This window comes from Schistocerca cancellata, chromosome 8 (genome assembly GCF_023864275.1).
Source record: "Schistocerca cancellata isolate TAMUIC-IGC-003103 chromosome 8, iqSchCanc2.1, whole genome shotgun sequence".
Taxonomy (NCBI): domain Eukaryota; kingdom Metazoa; phylum Arthropoda; class Insecta; order Orthoptera; family Acrididae; genus Schistocerca; species Schistocerca cancellata.
Genome location: NC_064633.1, coordinates 85,652,080 through 85,674,503, shown reverse-complemented (window position 1 = coordinate 85,674,503; position 22,424 = coordinate 85,652,080). Strand labels below are relative to the sequence as shown.

General features: G+C 42.5%; 1 protein-coding gene across 1 annotated transcript in view; it reads right to left on the bottom strand.

The window, feature by feature from the left end:
* Positions 1 to 9,805: 9,805 nt before the first annotated feature.
* The window catches only part of LOC126094908 (modular serine protease-like), a 225,083-nt gene continuing 212,464 nt past the window's right edge, over positions 9,806 to 22,424 (bottom strand). Inside the window, exons 11-12 of the mRNA XM_049909547.1 lie at positions 10,167 to 10,323; positions 9,806 to 10,067 (exon numbers count right to left, since the gene is read on the bottom strand). Of these exons, the coding sequence (XP_049765504.1) occupies positions 9,862 to 10,067; positions 10,167 to 10,323 (363 nt within the window). The 3' untranslated portion in view covers positions 9,806 to 9,861. The remainder of the gene's footprint in view (positions 10,068 to 10,166; positions 10,324 to 22,424) is intronic.

The following is a 22,424-nucleotide window of genomic DNA, read 5'->3' as shown; positions in this document are numbered from 1 at the left end:
CTGAACCACGTACTGAAAACGTGGCATTCTTCATTATTGTGACTGAACCAGGTGCTGAAGACGTGGTATTCTTCATCGTTTTCCTTATTCTTCAAACATCTGATTAATTTGTACTCTTGAAACAGAGCTACCATTCCTAAGGCTATTTTTACTCACGCTGACCAGAGTATTTATGGATTAGTCATTCATGTAATTTCCTAGAGTAAGATTTCCGATTAACACACTGCTCATCCTTTAAAACAATGTGAACTTGACTTAACATTTTTGTTTATTTGTTATATTTTTTTCTGCACTCAAAACAGCTTTTGATTTGTTTGCTGTCCCTAAAATTACTTTGTATGTTTTAAAATAGTCTGTTAAGTGTTTATGGTTGTTTCCCTTTTCGAGTTCACTGAAATGTTTTTGAGAATGACTGGATGCTCTGACAGCAGGTGATACCCATTGGATATTGTTCCTTGGCATTACATTGATTTTTGGGGTAAACAATTCAAATAGAGACATGAAGTACTAGAAAATGCATTGAATGATTGATCAGTTGGTTTTGCAAATAATGTTTACTTTGCTAGCATTTGAATTAAAATACTCACTTTTTCTGAGAGAAGTGCCTTTTATATTCTCATTTATATTTTACTTGCTTATGTATGGAAGAATTTATACGAATGGCAGGTCTTGTGATATGAAAGGCCTGAGTTTACATTTAATGCCTTAGGGCCATGATTTTCTACATTTGTGAATCTATTAGCTAACATGGTAGATAACAAATTTGTTGTTCTGCTGGGGCCTATAGGGAATTTTGACTTTCAGTTTGGCCAATTTTTATTCCTCTGGCACATTATTCAAAATGTTTTACGGTATTTAGATGGTCCACTTCTGTTTTTGCTTTAAACTATAATCCTGCTCTTGTATAAATGCACAGTCACCACTTTTACTAATAGCGTGGCAGTAATGAGTTGCTAATTTAAAGTTGCTTACAAGACTTATTCCATTACTCTTGCAGGTAAACAAATAGAAGAGGCTTCATTGAAATTATTTAAAGCAATTTCTAAATCTAACACTTTGTTCTTGAGGCACTGTATATTTTGACACACTATCCTGAAAATTTCTGTAAGTATTTTTACTTTTGTCATTACCTGGTAATGTACTGCTTTTTTCTTGATAATTGTTACTTATCTGCAAGTTTTCAGGCTAGTTTGTCACTGTTTATTCCTTTCCTTGGTTTGAAGCCATAAAAAGAGTACTGTAGTCATAAAGTGGAGCAGATGTGCCGTGCCTATGGCTCCTCTTCAAGCAGTGTTGTGTTCCTACAGCTGCTGATAGAGGTGGAAGTATTTGAGTTGTGTCAGTTGCTACTCACATAGTTGTTGGATTGCAGAAGCTTGTTGACGCCTCTTGAATTATTTCAGTATAACTGCATCACAGTTTGCTTCCATAGACCATTCAAGAGGATAGCCTGATTAGTTGGGATGTAAGCACATAGTACATGAGCACAATTTACTGTATTATTTTGTGTGTGCTGTATGATTTCCTTCTGAATACTCCAATGCATATGTGATGATGGCAATATGATACACCATTACCTTGGACTAGATAGTAACTAGCTATGATTTCTTGTGGAGGTTATTATACATTGTTTGATTTTTTTGTGAATTGTCAAACCAATTCTTGTTTGTGATATTGATGTATTGCTGTAGGCACCCCCCCCCCCTTCTGAACACCTTAGGTGCTTCCACACTGTGGGCAATTTTAGTACCATCATAACATATGTAACCAGTCCTACTTAAGTGCCTGAAGCAAGAATTTCAAGATGTCTGAGGTTCCACCTTTTTCACGCAGATGCACTTGGTTTGATAGTACGTGCAATCAGCAGAAATATTTAATGTGATCCTCACTTGAATGCGTTACACAGCAGAAACGTATGATGGGAAATGTAAAATTTTCTGAAGCCTGTCCATTACCCAGCCAGGCCAACACCCCATCACAATCAGAATGGCAAACAGGCAGAAAGCTGACATTGTGAATAGCAGAGCATACCTGGATGATATTGCCTCACCTCCCACAAGTGCGAGGCCTGAATCGTAATTTCAGTAACATGTCCTCAGTGAGGAGAATTCATGACATCATTCTATCAGCACAGCTTGATTTTGCAAGAGAGAGTAAAAGTTACAGTAGAATACCAATCAGCCTGCTGATGTGGTGGAAAGGCAAACAAGCTGAAACATTGAAAGCCATTCTTGTGAAACAGAGGGGGTGGTGAAGACGGCGTAACACCATTGCCACAGCTGAACAATAATAATAAATACTCAGGCTTCTGAGTCTTCCTACGAATTGCTATGTGGCTGAACCTGTTCTCTGCTGCTACTGTTCACCAATATGACATCCACCTTCGAAACTGCCACCTTTCTGGTCTGGTCTACTGTACTCAGTTGCTGTGAGCTGCCAACCTGGAGACTTCTACCTCTGGCTCACTGTGCTGAACAGATGGTGTTTGATGCACCATCCACCTTTCAAAATAGTTGGGAGGTATGCTAACCCCCTGTTATCCGCAACCAGTACCTGCAAGTAGCCATCAATATCTGTGGCCTTCCTTGATGGTGGGGTCATGGTGTTATCTATCCATATCATGCAGAGGTGTCAACATTTTATTAACTTTTTATTATTATTACCTTTCATTACCAATTCTATGTCATTCACCAGCCATAGCTGGACAGACAGCGTCAAGATACAACATTATCAAAATACATGAATAGAACTCTACTATGATAGTAATTTAATACCGCAAGACATATTTAAGTTACAAATTAGATTGACATTTTACCCAAGCACATACTTTCATTTTCCACGACAGTGCTCCAGCAATGCACAGTTGTCATCCTGGGCAGAAACGACTGCTGTATGGACTGTATTAGCTGCCAGTGAGATCTGCTATCCACCTGACACCGTATTTTCGTGAATGGACACTGCTGGGGTGATGTCTTCTGAGGATTACTGAGAGAGAGTGTCAGCACATTCTGAGGCCATTGGGTGCACTGCCACTGGCATGGGCACCACCACAGAGAACAAAACACAACTGTAAATTTTAAAGTAATAAATTCTTATTCTCGTAATGTTGTACCAGTAATGCCCAGTGAGATTACCAGCCTGCTCCACCACACTCCATGCTCAGCAGGCACCTCAACCCAGGCCCCTTCAGAAATGTCTTTCCCAGAATTGACGACTCTGTTCCTACCACATAAAAGAGCCTTTGCCGATACCCTTTTAAACCACCCATTTGCTCTGGTATTACTATGCACCAATTAGTCAATACAGCAGTTGTTTCTGCCCAGGACGGCAATTGCATATTGCTGGAGCACTCTCATGGAAAATGAAAGGATGTGTTCAGGTAAAATGTCATCAGCTCTGCATGATGTGTATAGACAACACCGTAGCCCTTCCACCGAGGAAGGCCACAGATATCGATGGCTGCTTACAGATTCTATGTGTGTGGAGCAGTGGTTAGCATATCTCTGAATTATTTCGAAAGGTAGTTATGTACTTTTCATGGTAACACCATGTTGCCACATTATGTTAGCTATATCCTGTAGAAGTACCAAAGAGAAATCCTCATCCATTTTTCAATTATGGGTTACACTGCACTGCTTGGCCCCTGAACTGAAGGATGTATCTTAAAGAAATCCTCAACAGAATGCTGCAGAACTTGTCCGCTGGGTTTCTGTATTACTGGTATGTGACTAGGCAGTCAGAGTATTGGTAACACACCCACAACAGACAGAGACTAGTTAGGACAAATTTTGAGTAGCCCCATTCCTTCTGCTATCAAAGAGGCACCAGTTGTCCATTCTGCCAATCTGCACCCTGAATTAGTTTTGGTGGATGGTTGCTGTTGGCTGCTACTTTGCTTTGTTTTGCCTACCTGTACCTAATTCTTACTCTACTTCTGTGCTACCCATCCTGTTCTTTGATTCTTCTTTCCCTAACAGGTAGCAGTCTCAGGCTAACCACTCTTAGCAATCCTGGTTTGTTATCTCTTTTCCAGTCTAGATCACCGAGGGACCACGTCTACCTTCCTAATTTGTCAACTACCTTTCTCTCTTTCAAATTTTGTCATGAGGGATGAACTTTTCGAAATGCGCCTATGTGGTATGCGCATCCCCAGACATCTGATCAAACAGCTATTTCAGACATAAGTAAGATGTCCATCGAATTTCATAGTGACTAAAGCTGTCACCTCTAGCACTGCATTCATGTTACTGCTTCATTATTAGACACTTCTAGGTCTCTGCAACATTTTTCATGGAAACAGAATATCCTGGAACTTTGTTCACTACACACTTTTGTCATTCTTATAAATTTATGTTCTTGTTTTTTAAAACTATGTTTGCAGATAGCAATCTGTGCACTTGCCACTGGGAAAATATTGATGACCTCCGTTTCTGAGTTATGATGTGAAAGCTTTGATATCTTAGCAAGTATTCACCTATCAGATCTCAGATGCAACCCACAAAAAATCTCACATAGTATACAGTACAAAGACTGACTGTGAAGTTATGGTTTTGATGAGAAACAGCCATTCTAAACTTATATGACAATCATTCCTTCGTATCATGTATGCAATTCTTTACAAGCAAACCACTAATCGGACATTGTCCTAAACTTAGTGCCAAATCAGTTAGCATAATTTTCTGTCAAATCATGATAGTCTCCATTACATATTTTACTTCTTTCTGTGCCAGCCAGTGATACTGGATATTGAACCATATTCTGTAAGCATCTTAGGTTATGGATACCAGTTGTTAGTCAAGACTGAAAAATGTGTCCCACCTTATGATTTATAATGCTGTCTCAATACACAGAACTGTGTGTGTCCAGACCTAGTGATTCAAACAAATGGGTCTGGTTGTGAGATAGCACTTAAGTTAGGCGAGCTCATTAAACCCCCATGTCCACAAATTTTGACTGCATGAACAGTCAGCAATGACAGAGTGTATTCTATGCCTAAACCATCTATTACCATAGTCTGCTACAGCCCTGTCATGGTTCCTCAAATCTATTGTGTATCATGAACCAGTAGTGGTTGGCTATTAAATAGCTCCCAGTGTGATGTTATCACTCCTCCTTTTTAAGTGCCTCCCCAGATGGAATATGTCTTCTACATTAGTTTGAAACTCTTTCTGCTGTATTTGTCTGACTTACCTCTGGAGGTGCACTCCTGGGACAATTGGTTGCTGTTACTTAGCTTTACCAATGGTTACTTATAACAATCCCTAGATACACTCATTACCCAAGAAAAAGAACTTACTAGGGTGGATTGTGTACTGCACACATTGAGGACTGGCATTGGCAGAAATAAATTTTAATTGAGACATTGCCAAGCACCATTTTCACTTCTTCAGCTCTAGGTCTGCTTGGTGTTACTATAGGATTCTTATACAGAAAAGGTTATTGTAAATGCCATTGCAAATTACCTCAGCTGCCAGCCAACTATAATAGTCATTAAGCATGTATCCCCTCCCACCCTTAGATTTGTATATATAGCTATAAGATTATTCATGTGATGTGAACTTTTATTGATGGGATTGTTCAGTTTTTTTATCAGTGACTTTGTGCTTAGTGAATAAAGATTAATTTCAGATGTAAATGGAAAATGATAGCTCAAGTATAAGTGGCCTTCAGCCCTAATGCTACAACTTGGAGCTGTGTGTGATAGAATTAGTTTAAAAACTACTTATTACTAACTCTGTAATCTAAAAAAGGAAAAGAAGAGAAACCCCTATTACATTCACTTCCTTTCATACATAAATACTCCTCTTGGGCCTCAAACTAATACCTGATGAACAGAATGTTGCAGTTTTCGCAGCGTATACTGCCAGCCTCTGTGCCACTACAGCGTAGCTATGCGCTACACCCATATGCAGAGCCCTATCTCATGCTGCTGGTTGCTACAGGCATATGACCTCCAGTCCACATGCAATGCTCTACCTTCTACCACCGCACATCGCACATCTTCACTATTGACCAGGTCATCCATCTGTATGTGCAAGGTAAGACGTGATGAGGTCATAACTTTGTGCTCATCATTATTTCTGGACTGATAAGAAATATTCAAATGCAAAATATAAACATTGATAAAAATTTGTAAAAGTTTTACCAAACTTTCATCACATTTATAAAACTACCCCCCCCCCCCACTCATGCAGCAACAGTAATAATCGCTCTGCTTATTTTTTATGGCCCATTCCCACACTGTCATTCCAAAGAAGTCTTACCAGGCAATCATTGTTAACATTGATAACTGACTCGTGCAGAAAGGAGTAGGGGCACTAAATTTTAAACATTTTTATTGGGAATTTCCATTCCTTTGCTATGAGCTGAGACCCTGTGCAGACTGCCCACAGTCCTACAGCATGTACTGGTGGACAATGGAATGCCTTAATGCCTGTTCACCATCCCTGGCCGACGTGGGTGCTAGAGAGGTGGCCAGTGCCTGGCCTGCTAACACATTCCTCTCTTACATCACTTTTGGGACTTTGGTCACAAGGGCCACCTTTCCAAACAGTTAGTTGCTTCCCCATGTGTCTCAAATATACATCCCTTTACATGAATGAATCCTCCAAATTCTTTCTGGGATTCATTGCTTCATTATTCCAGCTGTCTATACTGCCCACATCAAAAGCATTCCTGCTCTCCTGCACAAGGAACAGTGACTATCACTGATAAGTTACAGATTGTGAAAGCTATTGCAGATGAATTTTAACAAAGGGCACCATACTTTCATCCAACAGTGCATGGGTTTCCCTGATTCATTTGTTTCAGAAAAAATATGGTACATTTTGGATGTGTGGAGATTACAGAGCCCTCAATGCTCGAACCATTCTTGTCTGGTATCCCATACCAAATATACAGAATTTCTCTCATTTGTTATAGGGTGCTCTGGTCTTCAGGATTACAGACTCTCAAAAGGCTCACTTACAGATACCAATGGCCATAGATACAATCCAAAGATGGCTAAAATTACCTCCTTCAGGTTGTTTGAGATTTTGTACATGCTGTTTGGATTGAAAAATGTAGCACAGACTTGGCACCAGTTCATTGATACCACTCTGTGTGAGCTTCCCTTTTGTTGTCTGTACCTTGATTATGTGCTAATTTTTTTCTCTTTCACCACAAGGTTTTCAATACTCTGGATCAATTGGGCATGGTGATGACAAAGAAAAATGCTAACTACAGCGCCAGACAGTGACATTTTTGAGTCATTGCGTGTTGCCAGCAGAGATCAGATCAATGGAAGACAGGATCAAACAAATAAAACTTACACCTTGGCCAACAACTTACCAAGAATTAAGGTGGTTTTTAGGGACCATAAACTTTTACTGGTGATGTGTTCTTCCACAGGCTGTGAAAATCCTGGTGTTACTAGCTAATGCCCTGACCTGGAAGAACACCAAGGCAAATTAAACTGTACGATGGTCAACTGAGGTGACACACTCTTTTGATGTGATTAAGCAATTGTTAGAGAATGCAGTTATCTTGGCCCAGCCCTCACATATGGCATATTTTTCTATTAAAGCCGATGCAGGCAAGATTGTGATTGGTGCAGCTTTGCAACAGACGATTGAAGGTATCAAGCAACCCCTACAGTTCTTTTCCCATACAAAGCACAAGAGCCAGTTGCTAGCATTGTATGAAGCAATAAAATACTTCACACAGGATATAGAAGGTCAGCCACATCACACATTTTACAAACCACCACCCTTGGGACTATGCTATCCATAATCAAAGTCATGATGTGTCCCCTCACTGCTTTGGACACGTGGCCCATATTACACAACTAACCACTGACATCTGGCATGTAAACAAGGCTGGAGGTGGAGGAAGAGGCTTGAGGGTGGGGGGTGGAGGAAGAGGCTGGGGGAGGGGGCATCGAGGAAGAGGCTTGGCGGGGGGGGGGGGAGGGTAGGATGGAGGCTTGTGGGAGGGGGGGGGGAGGACATTGTGGTGGCAGACTATGTGCTACAAATTAAGCCCTTAGTGCACTGATTGATTCTGGCAATTTGGCCGCAAAGCAGGAGCAAGGCGGACAGGTACAGGCACTTTTGGATGACTCCAGAATGAGTTTATACTCGCAAAACATATCAATGCCTCACTCTAGCATGCACCTACAATGTGATACATCACAAGGCAGCCATCTTTGTCATCTTGCATAATCTGTCACATCTGGAAGTTCATTCCTCCATGAGGCCCATTACAGAGCAATTTGTTTGGCCTAAGGTAGAGGCAGATTGCACAAAATGGACCTGAGCTTTCCTTCCTTGTCAATGCATATATACCTAAAAGGCCATTTCCAACACGTATACTTGGATCTGGACAGACCATTACACGAATCAAATGGTTTCAGGGGTATTCTGTCGCCCACTGTCTTTATGACATGAATGTCTGTTTTCAGCTAACCAACAGTTTTGGATTTATTTCTATACACCCTGTCTTTAATATACCCCCACAAAAAGGAGTCGGATGTGTTCAGAGCTGGAGAATATGACAGCCAATCGAGGGCCAGGCCAGTGGCCTCTGGGTACCCCAGAACCAGAATGTGGTTCTGTAAGTGCTCCTCCAGGCTATCAAACACTCTCCTGCTTCAATAGGGTCAAGATCCATCTTGCATGAACCACATTTTGGCAAAATCTGGGTCACTTTGGATAGTGGGACCGAAACCATCTTCCAAAACCGTCATGTACTGTTCAGCAGTCACTGTCACATCAAGGAATATCACACCAATTATTCTGTGACTGGACATTGCACACTGTACAGTCACCAATTGAGGGTGAAGAGACTTCTCAATCACAAAATGTGGATTCTCAGTCCCTCAAATGGGCCAATTTTACTTACGGATGAACCCATCCAAATGAAAGTGGGCTTCGTCATTAAACCGAGCCACATGCATATACTAATTCCCATCGTGTTCCATGGCCAACCACACAATTTGAACATTGTAACGCAAACTGTTCACAAGTTATGACAATTTTATAGTTCAGTAATTGTCACCCCTTATGTATGACATAAGCCTTTTTAACTGAAGTAACTAGCTATTTTACTCAAATATCCAGGTGTGTTGAAACTATGTCAGAGCAGTATGCAAGCTTTAAAAATAGTGACAATAATTATCTAATAGTATTTTAAATCTTGTAAGTTATCAAGCAGAAATAACTTTATAGCAGGTCCGATATCAACAAAATTTATGGCATGCTAGGATCATGTTATCAGTTTATATTATGTATCCTCCTCCAAATAACAGTTTCACATGTCTGTACACACACACACACACACACACACACACACACACACACACACACACACACACACACACACACACCGGTATTTGAATTAATACATTTCATATAAGTAAAATGCATACTGCTTAAAATTATGTCACAGCCATGAATTACATTCTAGTGACATTTACATCATACAAAGACAGAAGAGACTTTTCTTCTATGTAATACTGCTACCACTTATTTTGTATATACATCTTTTCCTTGTGTTTAAATATGTATGAAAGTTTCCTCATCTCCTAAAGGATGACATCTCTTCAACTTATTTTATATTGGATGACTGCCACTTAATGTGTCAGTAATCATAGTTGTTTTAAATAAGGTCACATATTAAGATTTCTTTTTTAACTTCAAAGACAGTATAATAATATCTTCTGAAAAAGATGGGCTTTTTGGGGATGACAGTTTACTGTAGCCTAAAAGCACCTCTCCTGATCAAATATAAAAATCATCATCTTATTTATGTTAACTGGAATCCAGAATATTAAAAGTTCTTCCACATTTAATTATGGCACGTGTTTTACAATGTCACTGTGTTTTAGTATTTGTCGTAGTATATCTTGATCCAGTCCAAAAAACTGTTCACTTTTGTGAAAAGAGCCCTCTGACTTGAACATACTTTCCCTCCTCTTGACGGAACACCCAAACTCACTATTCCCTGAATGAACCATTGTTTTGTTGAGGCTGTTACCTCCTGCTCAAATGACAAGCCACCTCCACTGTCACCTTGGCAGACTGCAGAGCCTGAAAAGACCAAAGTGTGATAATTCCCTTTAAATGCAGGTTCATATTCATTTTATTTTTAAAATTTTATCATTATTTATTTTATTTGTGAATACTTACCATTTATATATCCTGCACAGAATTTGTCAGGAGTAAAGTAAGGTTTAAAAGACAAAGGAAGTAGTTTGTAACACTGCTTGAACTCAATAAATGGCAACTGGGTTGTTAGGAGTGTCTCACTTGGTGCTCCACTTTCAGTGTAACCCCAGCCAGCAACCTGAAAATGACAGTAAGAATGATTTTTTAGATCTGTATCATCCTTCCAAGGGTTTTTTTAATAAAAAAATAGTTATAGAAGCTTAAACATACACTGTGAAATATCAGATAAAACACTAAAATTTAATTAGAAAATGTAAAAATATCCATCAACATTTTAGGTAATAAATTTACTGCAACCAAGCTCAAGCAAATATCTATGAACAAATTCAAATAATTTAAAGGAAATAGCTTGATTGCTCAGTGCAACCCTAGTTGTTACACTCCAGAATAGCAACTACTTTGTGTGTGTGTGTGTGTGTGTGTGTGTGTGTGTGTGTGTGTGTGTGTGTGTGTGTGTGTGTGTTTGCGTGTAATCACACGTGCGTGTGTGCACACTATCATATACAATATTTATATAGGAAATATGTCTCCCACAATCTGAAACGTTTATTGGACGCATAAACAAATATTGCCTCTCCCCTCCCGTGCCCTCCTACAATGTGAAACTTGCTAAGGTGAGGTGGCTTGCATGACTCAACAGTACAGACAGCCATACTTTAGGTGCAACCACAATGGTGGGGTATCTGTGGGGAGGCCAGACGTGTGTGGTTCCTGGAGAGCAGCCTTTTTGATAGTTGCTGGGGCAACAGTCTGGGTGATTAACTGACCTGGCCTTATTATGCTGGTGCACCAAATGGCTGAAAGCAAGGAAACATGCAGAAATTGTTTTTCCTGGGGGGTTGCAGCTCTGCTGTATAGTTAATTGACGATGGCATCCTCTTGGGTAAAAATTACAGAGGTAAAATACTCGTCCATTCTGATCTCTCGACAGGGAGCATTCATTCAGGAGGATGAAAGAAATCATCACGAGAAACAAAATTGGCATTCTACAGGTCAGAGTGTGGAATGTTAGATCCTTTAATGGGGATGTTAGATCCACTAATAGGTAGGTATAGTGGGAACTAGTGAAGTCCCATGGCAGGACGAAAAGGACTTCTGGTCAGCTCAGTACAGTGCTAGCAACACAAAATCAAATAGGGGTAATGCAAGAGATCTAATAACGAATATGAAAATAGGAATGTGGGCAAGCTACCATGAACAGCATTGCAAATACATTATTCTAGCAAAGATGGACACAAAGCCAACATCCACCACAGTAGTCCAAATTTATAAGTGAAGTGTAAGAATCTGAAATAATGTATAATGCAATAAAGGAAGTTATTCCCTTGGTCAAGGGAGACGAAAATTTTAGTGCAATGGATGATTGGAATTTGGTATTAGGAAAACAAAGTGGCAGGATAATATGGACTGGGGTAAAGGAAAGAAAGAGCAAGCTGCCTCAGAGTTTTGCACAGAGCATAATTTTGTGATAACTAACTCTTGGTTATATTTGGATGCAACCGCGGGACATAGGAAGGTTTCAAATTCATTACCTAATGGTAAGGCAGAGATTTTGAAACCAGATTCTAACTAAAGCGTTTCCAGGAGCAGATCCAGACTATGGCCACAATTTATTGATTGTATCCATACTGGATCAGAGGCCATGGTTGTCAATTTCAATGTTAAAAAATATATCAGCTCAACCACTTGTTTATAGTGTAAAACACTATCTTAGTGTTTTACACTATAAACAAGTGGTTGAGCTGATACATTTTTTAACATCACAGTTTATTGGCTATGACCGGCAGATTGAAACTTAAGAAACTGTGAAAAGGTAGAAAATTAATGAGGTGAGATTTGCATAAACTGGGGCACTGAAACAGTGAGTGGAAAGGAATACATCAGAAGATGAATGGGTAGTGTAGAGAGATGAGATAGGGAAGGCAACAGGTAGAAGACAAGGCCTACCAGAACTTCTTGCATAACACATCAGACACTGAATTTAAGTATCAAAAAGAGAAAATATAGCAAATAAAGCAGGTAAAAGGGAACACAGACATCTAAAAATGAGAGTGATATGAAGTGCAAAATGCCTACTATGGAATGGCTAGAGGTTAAATGCAAGGCTGTGAAGCATGCATAACTAGAGGAAACATTGATGCTGCCTACGGGAAAATTAAAGAGATCTTTGAAGGAAACAGAAACAGGTATGTGAATCTCAAGAGCTCTGGTGGCAAGATGCTATTAAAGCAATAAAGGAAAAGCTGAAGGTGAAAGGAATATAGTGAAGATCTCTATATGGTAAACAAAAAATAGAGGATATAAGTGGGGATGAGATGGGAGATATAAAGAATATTTAAAGTACTGAAAGCTCTAACTCAAATTTCCTCAGAATTACTAAGATCCTTGGGAAAGTAACCTATGCCAAGATTATTCCATTTAGTGTGGTAGATATAAGAGAGAGAAAATGTAATAACTCCAATTCCAAAGAATGCTGGTGCTGACTGTGTGAATATTACTGAACTATTAATTTGATAAGTCATGTTGCAAAATATTGACACACGTTATTTATGGAAGAATGGAGAAAATGGGAGAAGCTGGCCTCAAGGGAGACCGGATTGTCTTCCAGAGAAATGTAGGAGTATGTGAGGCGATACTGGCTTTAAAATGCATCACAGAAGAGACTGAAGAAAGACAAACTTGTAGATTTAGAGAAAGCTTTTACCAGCATTGACTGGAATGTACTCTTTGAAATGTTGAAAGTATCAGGAATAAAATACGGGGCCAAAAGGTTATGTACAACTTTAACACAAAACCTAACTGCAGTTGTAAGAGTCAAAGGACATGAGAGAGAAGACACAGTTCAGAAGGGAGTGAGATAGGGTTTTAGCCTTGACTAAGCTGTGAAGGAAACCAAGAAGAAATTCAGAAATGGAATTTAAGTTCAGGGAGAAAAAACAAAAACTCTGAGGTTTGCCAATGACGCCAATTCTGCCAGAGACAGCATAGGACTTGGCAGAGCAGCTGAAGGAATGCATAGTGTCTTGAAAAAAGAGAAAATGAACAACACAAGCAAATCCAAGTATAATAGAAATTGGTTTAATTAACCCTACGAAATAATATTTCAATACCCTATACCCAACTAGTTTTTGTGAAATTAGATGTAATATGTGGCATCGACAAGTACAAATGACATATCTCCACCATAGCAAGTTTTGTTTCTCTGATGGCCCATGCCATCTTGTTTGGTAAGTTGGATGAATGAATTATTGTAATGTGGATGTCTGTAATGAAATGTACAGTGTCTTACAAAAAGGGGGTGTTTCCTTGGGCTACAACCCAACCAAAATCCAAAAGTGCTGTTTGCAACCTCACCTTTCTTAGGACAGACCACGTGTACCAATCGTGCTTCCATGATGCTCGAGTGCTTTACCACTTCATCAGTTTATGAAGTGGACAATACCCAATGTACATCACGAACATTTCCAGGCCATTTGACCCCTCAATACACTTTATAGGCCTCCAACTGATCGAACAATGTGTCGCATAGTGATACTAACTGCAGTCTCTCTCCATCCGAACATGCCCCAGCTCGTCATGTCAACAGCCCTGTGGGAACATATTACTGCGCTGCTCTGCAAATGTCTGCTTTTCCACCTTCCCCCACCCCCTCTCCCCCCGGCCACTGCAAGTAAACTTGCAGGGGGTTTTGGCTGCAGCCATTCATCCTCTCGCTTTTCACATGGCGCTGGCCATGCCTTCTGCATCAGACTTCCATGCCACAAACGTTGCATCGGACACTTCTACAGCATCATTTCCCAGTGCTTCGGTGCCGTTCTCATCTGCTCAGACAGACTGCTCGCTCCCACCCTCCATAGTGCCGTCTGTATCGACCACACTGGCCCAGCATACACGTCATATGGGCGATATGAGGGACTCAGATACAGAACTAGTTGTGCCTTCATCGCCACCACCAGGCCACTTACCAACCCTGCCCCTACTATCCAAGGAAAACCCGGCAACATGGTTCACACTGGTGGAGAACTTGTTCGAACTGTACTGCATCACCAATGACAGTTCAAAATTTCTGTGCCTCACGACTCAACTGCACGGGCACACAGACCTGACCTGTGACCTACTTCTGACACTACTTTGAAGTACGACTTCACAAAACAGACTATCATCAAACACCTCTCGCATTCCCCACAAGAGGTTATTCTGCAAATACTGTATGAGGAACATTTTGGCGACCGCACCCTGTCCAAGCTTTGGCGCTGGCTAAGCCTCCTGGTCAGAGAACAGATGATGCCGGACAAAACCCTGTGGTCAGTGTGGTTATCAGAACTGCCTACAGATCTCCAGGTTCATCTCCTCCCCGACACCCTGGAATCGATCAGTTGATGTCTGCAGATGGCTGACCGGGTCGCCCACACACCGGCCCCACCAGCAGGAGCTCACACGACAGGCTGGCATTCCTGCAATGGTATCTCACCCGGCCGAAGGCAGGGGCAGGCCGTGCTCTGCCTCCCCAGACTGCTGTACCACCTGGTACCCAGCATGCGCACTCCCTGCCCACTGAGCTGCTCCATATCGCACCTGCACTGACGACCCCAGCGTATCAACACACAGAGGATGATCGACCACCTTCTCTCCCAACGTACCCTCACCGTTGGTACCACACCGTATTTGGCAATGGCACAAAGAAGAGCCACCCCCGTGCAAGTGTCCGAAAAGCCAATCGTCGGATAAGTGTCAACCCATGCTACACTCTGTCCATGCTTCAACTGCATAGAATGGCTGCCTTATGTCAAAAACTATGCTTAGAGTCGCAACTTCCTCATGGACACCAGTGCTGATGGCTCAGTCTTACCTAAATTGATGGTCACACGCCCCCCTCACATGCACATGCTCTCTCCTGCAAGCTGTGAACTCGTCGACACTGCAGACCTGTGGCTCCAGTGATCTTCATCTCTGCCTCTCTAACGTCCTCTCCCTCCCCTGGATCTTCCAAGTGGCAGACATCACAGATCCGATCCTGGGAATTGACTTCTTATCACACCACACACCCGTCTCCAAACATTGTTTGAGGATCACTGTTTCACCACACCTCTAATTCTCACATCCCATGTGACTGCTCTCTGCCACCTGCTCCAAGTGTAAACACCGTTAACTGTTTAGTGCATCAGTGTGCAACTCTCGCGAGCAGGACTTGGGCAACCGTGGATCGCATCCTGGTGGAAAGTGCCAAGACATGTGCCCTTGAGAACGCCATTTTGAGATATCTCACTCCACGTGCCGAGGACAAGCTTGCTATGATCATTGCCTACATCACTTCACACTGCTCGGCAGCGCCGACACCTGAACCTTCAGCCACCGCACCTAACAGCTCCGCCAACAACAGCGCACAGGTTAGCGACACCACACCCAGTTTTAACCACACAGTGTTACCCCCCACCCCCCTCCTCTGCTTCCATCAAATGTGTTCCGCTCAACATCTCTCTGACTTGTTTCGCAGTCTGACACTAACGCAACTCATGACAATCCAGCCGTCCGGGCTCCAATCACACCGCCCACCGCCACTTGCCCAATGTGTTGATAAACATTCCTGCGCCCCCCCCCCCCCCCTCTCGCACCTCCCTGCACAGCTCACTCCATAGCTGCATGCGCAAAAGCAGTGCCACCAACGCCCAGCATGCCTCTCACACACTATGCACAATAGACATCCTTGCTCACACTGCCTCACGCATGGTACTCAAACTGCCATCCACGTCTGCATAAACATAACAAAAATGTACCTTTTTCGCTGCCATCCCCCTCTCAAGCAGACAACTACACTGTTTACAAGCCATGCGCCCCTCATAAATCAACCGACGCCATGTGCCCCCCCCCCCCCCCCCCCCTCCCACTGCACGCACAGTCCACGAACATTCGGTTTCCACCACGATGAACTGAACTGTTCATCACATCATCACGTCTAAGGGCCCAACTATTGGCCACAAAGCTCGCCACTTTAATCCACCCAAGTTACGCTCGGCTCGGTAGCAAATACAGGAACTTCTTGAGGTGGGAATTTTACAGCCCTCCGATAGTAACTGGTCATCAGCCAGTCATCCACACACCTCACTCCTAAAGTTACTACAGACGCTTGAATGCTGGAACTGTGATGGACAGTTATCATACACCAAACATTTCCTATTTCACTCACCTCGTGGGTGCTACATTTTTCAGCATACTGGATTGTAAACACGCTTATCACCAAATCCCAGTCACACCCGAAGACATTCCAAAAATGGTGAATATCACCTCCACCAGGTTGTACAAGTACCATTTTATGCCATTTGGGTTAAAAAATGCCGCCCAGATGTGGCAACGCTTTATTGATTCTCTCTTTCTCCAATTCGACTTCTGTTTCATATATCTTGGCGATATCCTGATCTTCAGCAGATCTGTGCAGGATCACAAACGCCAGATCATGACAGTAAAGGACACTCGCTCATCAAACAGAGCTGATATCAACACCAACAATCTGCAACTGTGCCAACAATCTGTCCAATTCTTGGGTTATGCAGTCTCAGCCACCACCACCACCACCACCACCAAATCAAAGGTACACTCAATCTCATCCATGCCACTTCCTTCCACATGCAATGAGCTCCATTGGTTCCTGAGAATGATAAACTACTACCGTCGTCATTTATCTGCTGCAGCAGAGACCCAGGCCACCCTCACTGATGCCCTCACTGACAAGCAAACTTTAGGGACGTGCCCCAGTCTGCGGATGGAACCAATGCACACAGCCTTCCAGGCCTTGAAAGACTCTCTTGCACGAGCTGTCAGCCTCGCTCATCCAATCTCAGATGCTATACTCTTCATCACCAAGGATGCCAGTGATTCTGCAGTAGGTGTGCTCCTACAACAACGCCAGAGTGACGTGGTCACATCACTTTAGCTCTTTTCAAAGAAACTTTCATGCACCCAACAAACATACTCAGCCTTCGACTGTGAATTTTTAGCAGTTTATGAGGTGGTGAAACACTTCCGCCCTGATGCTGAGGCTGACCTTTCCACATCCTGACTGACCATAAGCCAGTAGCAGATGCCATACACAACCACCCTCTCAACCCTCTCCCTTGTTGCTTTTGGGTTTTCGATTTCATCTCTCAGTTCTCTACTGACGTCCAACATACCAAAGATGCTGACTTCACTTCACTGTCTTTCACCAAAGCTGCCATCTGAGAGGAAGTCTGGTGCGACTCCTCCACCGGCACCCTCCAATCCCTTATTCCCCCCCCCCCCCCTCCAGTGTTCATTTGACACACTACATTCTCTAGCAAACCCCAGAATTAAGCCACTGACACGCGTCTTGTCCGAACGATTCATGTGGTGAGACATGAAGAGCAGTTGTCAGACCTGGGCATGGAATTGCATTACCTGCCAGTGCAACAAAGTCACCAGGCTCACTGTTCCATCTCTCTGCAAATTCGACATCCCGTGTGGCTGCTTTTGCCTCATACACTTGGACCTCATCAGCCCCCTCCCCGTCCCCCCCCTCTCAAGAGGGCTTTTGTTATGTTCTTTCTTGCATCAATCGTTTATCTTAGTGGGCAGAGGCTATACCTCTCGCCCACATAACTGCCATCCCGTGGCTAAGGCTTTTGCGTCTTCCGGGATTTCCTGCTTCGGCTGCCGCATTACCGTCACTACCAACCAGGGCCGGCAGTTTGAATCTGCTCTCTTTGCCCAACTCTGCCAGCTGTGTGGTATCAACAAATGTCGCACGATTGCCTATGACTCCCAAGAAAATGGACTAGTAGAACGGTGGCATTGCACTTTCAAGACAGCACTCCAGTGTCATGACAGTCTTTCGGTCGAGGCCCTCTCACATGGGTACTTCTTGGTCTACAGTCATCTTACAAACCAGATATTGAGGGCACCATGAGTGAGTTCATCGATGTGAAAACTCTGTCCTTCCTGCGGAGCTGTTGCAACATCCCCCCCCCCAAACAATCCCCCCTCCCAAAAATCCCAACTTCATACGCCAGATCCATATGCATTTTGCAAACATTTCCCTGACCCCCCCATCTAGCCAAACCCCCCACTCGTATGTGCCTTCAAATCTCCTTTCATGCAAGTTCATTTTTCTCTGTGATGACACCATCCGGGCCCCACTTGCCCCACCATATTCAGGCTCATATGAGATCATAAACTGCACCACTAACATGATGGACATCTGGGTTGAAGGTTCACTGCTCACTGTTTCTCTCCACCATGTGAAACCAGCACACCTCAATCCAGCATCTTTCACGCCCGATGACATTATGCAGCCTCCCAGCAGTGAGGACTCACACTCAAGCTAAGACTCATCAGAGCTGCCGCTGCAGCCATCACCCAAACATGAGTATGCATCACCATCAACACTGTTCATCGGGTCCTCGCCTTCTCTCTCTACCTCCACCCCCAGTTCTGCAAACTGATGTCCCGCCCGAATGTGTGGAGGGCATCACCATCCTCATCAACGACAACCACATCTTCATCCTGCTGCAAGACAACTTGCCCCACCCGACCAGGGACCCGATTCATCAAACGATTGCCTTCTCCCACGCGGGGTCGACCACATGCTCCTCCGAGCTATGGTAACTGCCCTAGGGAGGGTTACAGTTCGAATGCTGCCAGCCAATCATGCAGGGGATACAGTCCCTCCTCTCACCGCTCCATCCTTATGCGTAGGCCGATGCCTCGTCCACCCACCTTGCAGCGTGGTCCCTGCCCCCAACAACTTCTGGGGATGGATATCATCATCACATCAGTGCCACCTCCCTCACTGCCTTCACCGCCAGACATGCCCACCTTCCACTGCACTCAAACCATGCTCCACACTGTGTGTGTGTGTGTGTGTGTGTGTGTGTGTGTGTGTGTGTGTGTGTGTGTGGGGGGGGGGGCTGTATGAATGATGTATCTCTGCCATCACAAGTTCTTTTACTCTGTTAATCTAATGGCCCACGCCATCTTGTTTGTTCAGTTGGCTGTAAGATTTTGTAATGTAGACATCTGTAATGAAATATACTGAGTCTTACAGAAATGCTTATGTTTCTTTGGGCTACAACCAAGCAGAAATCCCACAAATACATATCAACTAGTAAACTGTTTTAAGTATCAGTTAGTATGATTTTTACGTATGGCAGACATTGGAAACTGTCCTGAAAATGTAGAACAACAACACACTTTTTACACTTCCATGCAGTTTCACACCTTTTTCTTACTGAGTAGCTTACAACACACTTACTTCTGTCATTTTTATTCTTTTCACTTTGGGGCATTTGGAACAGGAAAGGAGCCCATGTTTTATTCAACTCTTCTCTTATGTAAACATTGATCTTCTCATGAATTGGTCTGAACAATGGCCTCATACATTCTAAAAAGTACATAGTATATACACTGGATGTGATTTATATTTATTAAACAAATCTTTACATACAGCCACTGTAATCCTTGAAGGGAAAGGCAATCATTACCAATATTTTCTACTCCTGTTCGTTCACTCTGCTTTATCTGCATCATAGAAGGGAACATGTTTTGAACAGACCAACACCACTCACCATTATTGTCACTTACATCACTACCATCAGAATCAGGTTCACTTAGGTTCTGAAGATCTGCAAGCAGTAGTCCAATTATCACAGAAAGGGAAATCTACACCATGAACTATTTTCTTTGTGATGGTTGTTCACTGTGATCATCACATGAGACACACTGTCTGCACTTCGTTCTAGAATACACTAGCAAAATCAGCAATGCTTTTAATTTCTAACATGTATGGAAATTGGACATACATCTTAATCTCCTTCAATGCCCTCTCTCTGTCCATCTTCCCTTTCTCCCAATCTATTTACATTTCCTCCTCCCTCTCTGTCAATCATCTCTCTCTCTCTCTCTCTCTCTCTCTCTCTCTCTCTCTCTCTCTCTCTCCCCCCCCCCCCCCCCCCCCCCTTGCCTAGAGCTTTGTTTATTGTTATTGCCAACAAAACTTTGTTTGAGAATTGAAGTCACTGAAAATGAATGGTGAAATAAGTTGGTACATGGCCATGAGAGATCTCCCCTGTTCCTGGATCTGTGAGGGTAGTAACTTCAATGACAGTATACTGTATAGTTTTAAACTGCAAATGAGTAAGATTACATTCAGATAAGTTAGATTCCACAGTTGTATTCTAATCCTAAGCTAATAAACCTTAAAAACAATTTTCCTGTTTTCTGTTAAATGCAGCTGTGAGGAAAAAATGAAATCCCACATTTTCACAGCACTGCACTTTCTTTCACACAGTTTGTTTAACAAAAAATATACACATTGTTGTTTAAAAAAATATATGGCCTCTGTCTGTCTGAATGTTAATTAAAGAATTGTGTAAAAATGTGAAGTAAGTCAGTTCAGAGCATTTCAAAAGTTTTTCCAACAACATTTCCCTATATACCCTGCCCTAATGTTTATTAGAGTATTGTGTAGAAATGTGAAGTAAATTGATCAAACAACTTGTCTTTATATAGTGGTGCAGATTTAAGAGCCACCGATTAGCTAGAAACTGAAATCTACTCAATTATATTGCACACCACTCATCATACCATTTAAGTACCATAGAAACTTTACGTGACTACAGCTTGACACGTCATGTTATTGGGTTAAACCAGGTGATTCTGAGGGAATCAAATTAAAAAATGAGGCACTAAAGGTATTAAATGAGGCTCACTATTTTGGCAGCAGATTTACTGATGATGGCCAAAGCCAAGTATGTGAAATGCAGACTGCTCATAGCTAGAAAAGTGTTTCTGAGAAAGACAATATGATGAAAAGGAATGTTGCTACTCACCACATAGCAAAGATGCAAGTCACAGAGAAGCACAACAGAAAGACTGCAAAACAAGGTTTTCAGCCAAATCTACAAAGGTCACACTGCAAGCAGCAGCAATTGATGGGAGAAGCAAAGTAGATCGTGAAGGTAAGGAGGAGAGTAGGGCAGGAAGAGGGATGGATAGCAGCATAGGGGTGGGGGACGATGAGGTGTTGCTTGTGGGGGCATACACGGATGGGGGTGAGAGAGCAGGGCAGCTAGGTACAGTCGGGAAGTTAGATGGAGAGGGAACGGAGAGAAGTAAAAAGATTGTGGTGTGTTAGTGCAATAAAGGGCTGTGTAGGGCTGGAATGAGAACAAGGAATGGAACAGGTGGATAAAGGACATTGACTAATGCAAGTTGAGGCCAGGAGGGTTATCGGAACATAGGATATTCTGTAGGGAGTGTTCTACCTGCACAATTCAGAAAGCTGGTGTTGGTGGGAAGAATCCATATGATGCAGGCTGTGAAGCAATCATTGAAATGAAGTACATTGTGTTGAACAGCATGCTCAACAACTGGGTGGTCCAGCTGTTTCTTGAACACAGCTTGTCGGTGGCCATTCATGTGGACAGACAGATTGTTGGTTGTCATGCTTACATAGAATGCAGCACATTTCGCAGGTAGCCCTGCCTTTGATGAGATAGATGATGCTTTTGACCAGACTGGAGTACATGGTCATGGGAGGATGTATCAAACAGGTCTTGCATCGAGGGATATGGGCCATGAAGCAAGTGGCTGGGAGCAAGAGTGGATCTTCCACAATGGTATTCCGTTGCCCACCAAACCTATGGAATATCATCATTCATCTCTGCTCCACCCCTTTTCCAAACCCCTTGCTCATGGCTCATAGCTCTGTAATAGACCTTGATAAATCCACACACTACCACCTACTGAAGTCTAAACATCACCTATCCCATCAGATGCATGGCTACCTGTGAAAGCAGTGATATCAACTGATTATAAGATGTTTTTTGTTCCAGTCTTCTGGATAAGTCAGAGAGCCTTACTTACTAGAGTTGCATATTATTACCTGGTATTACTATCTACACAAATTTTTCTAAGTTTAGTTGAAACAACAACATTACATATGTGGACTACATAAAAAAATTTGCTATTGCAATACATAAATCTGAGATTCATATATTTACCATTTGTGACACAGTCTAAGATCACAGATGTATCACTTGTCATACATGTGTTGACGTTAGTTATTACTATTGGAAACCATAACTGCCAATAAACACGGAAAATTGTAGCAAGATTAAAATATTTTAATCTTGCTACAATTTTTTATTTTTATTGACAGTTATGGTTTTCAGTAGTAACATATATCAATGCACGTATGACACTTGATAT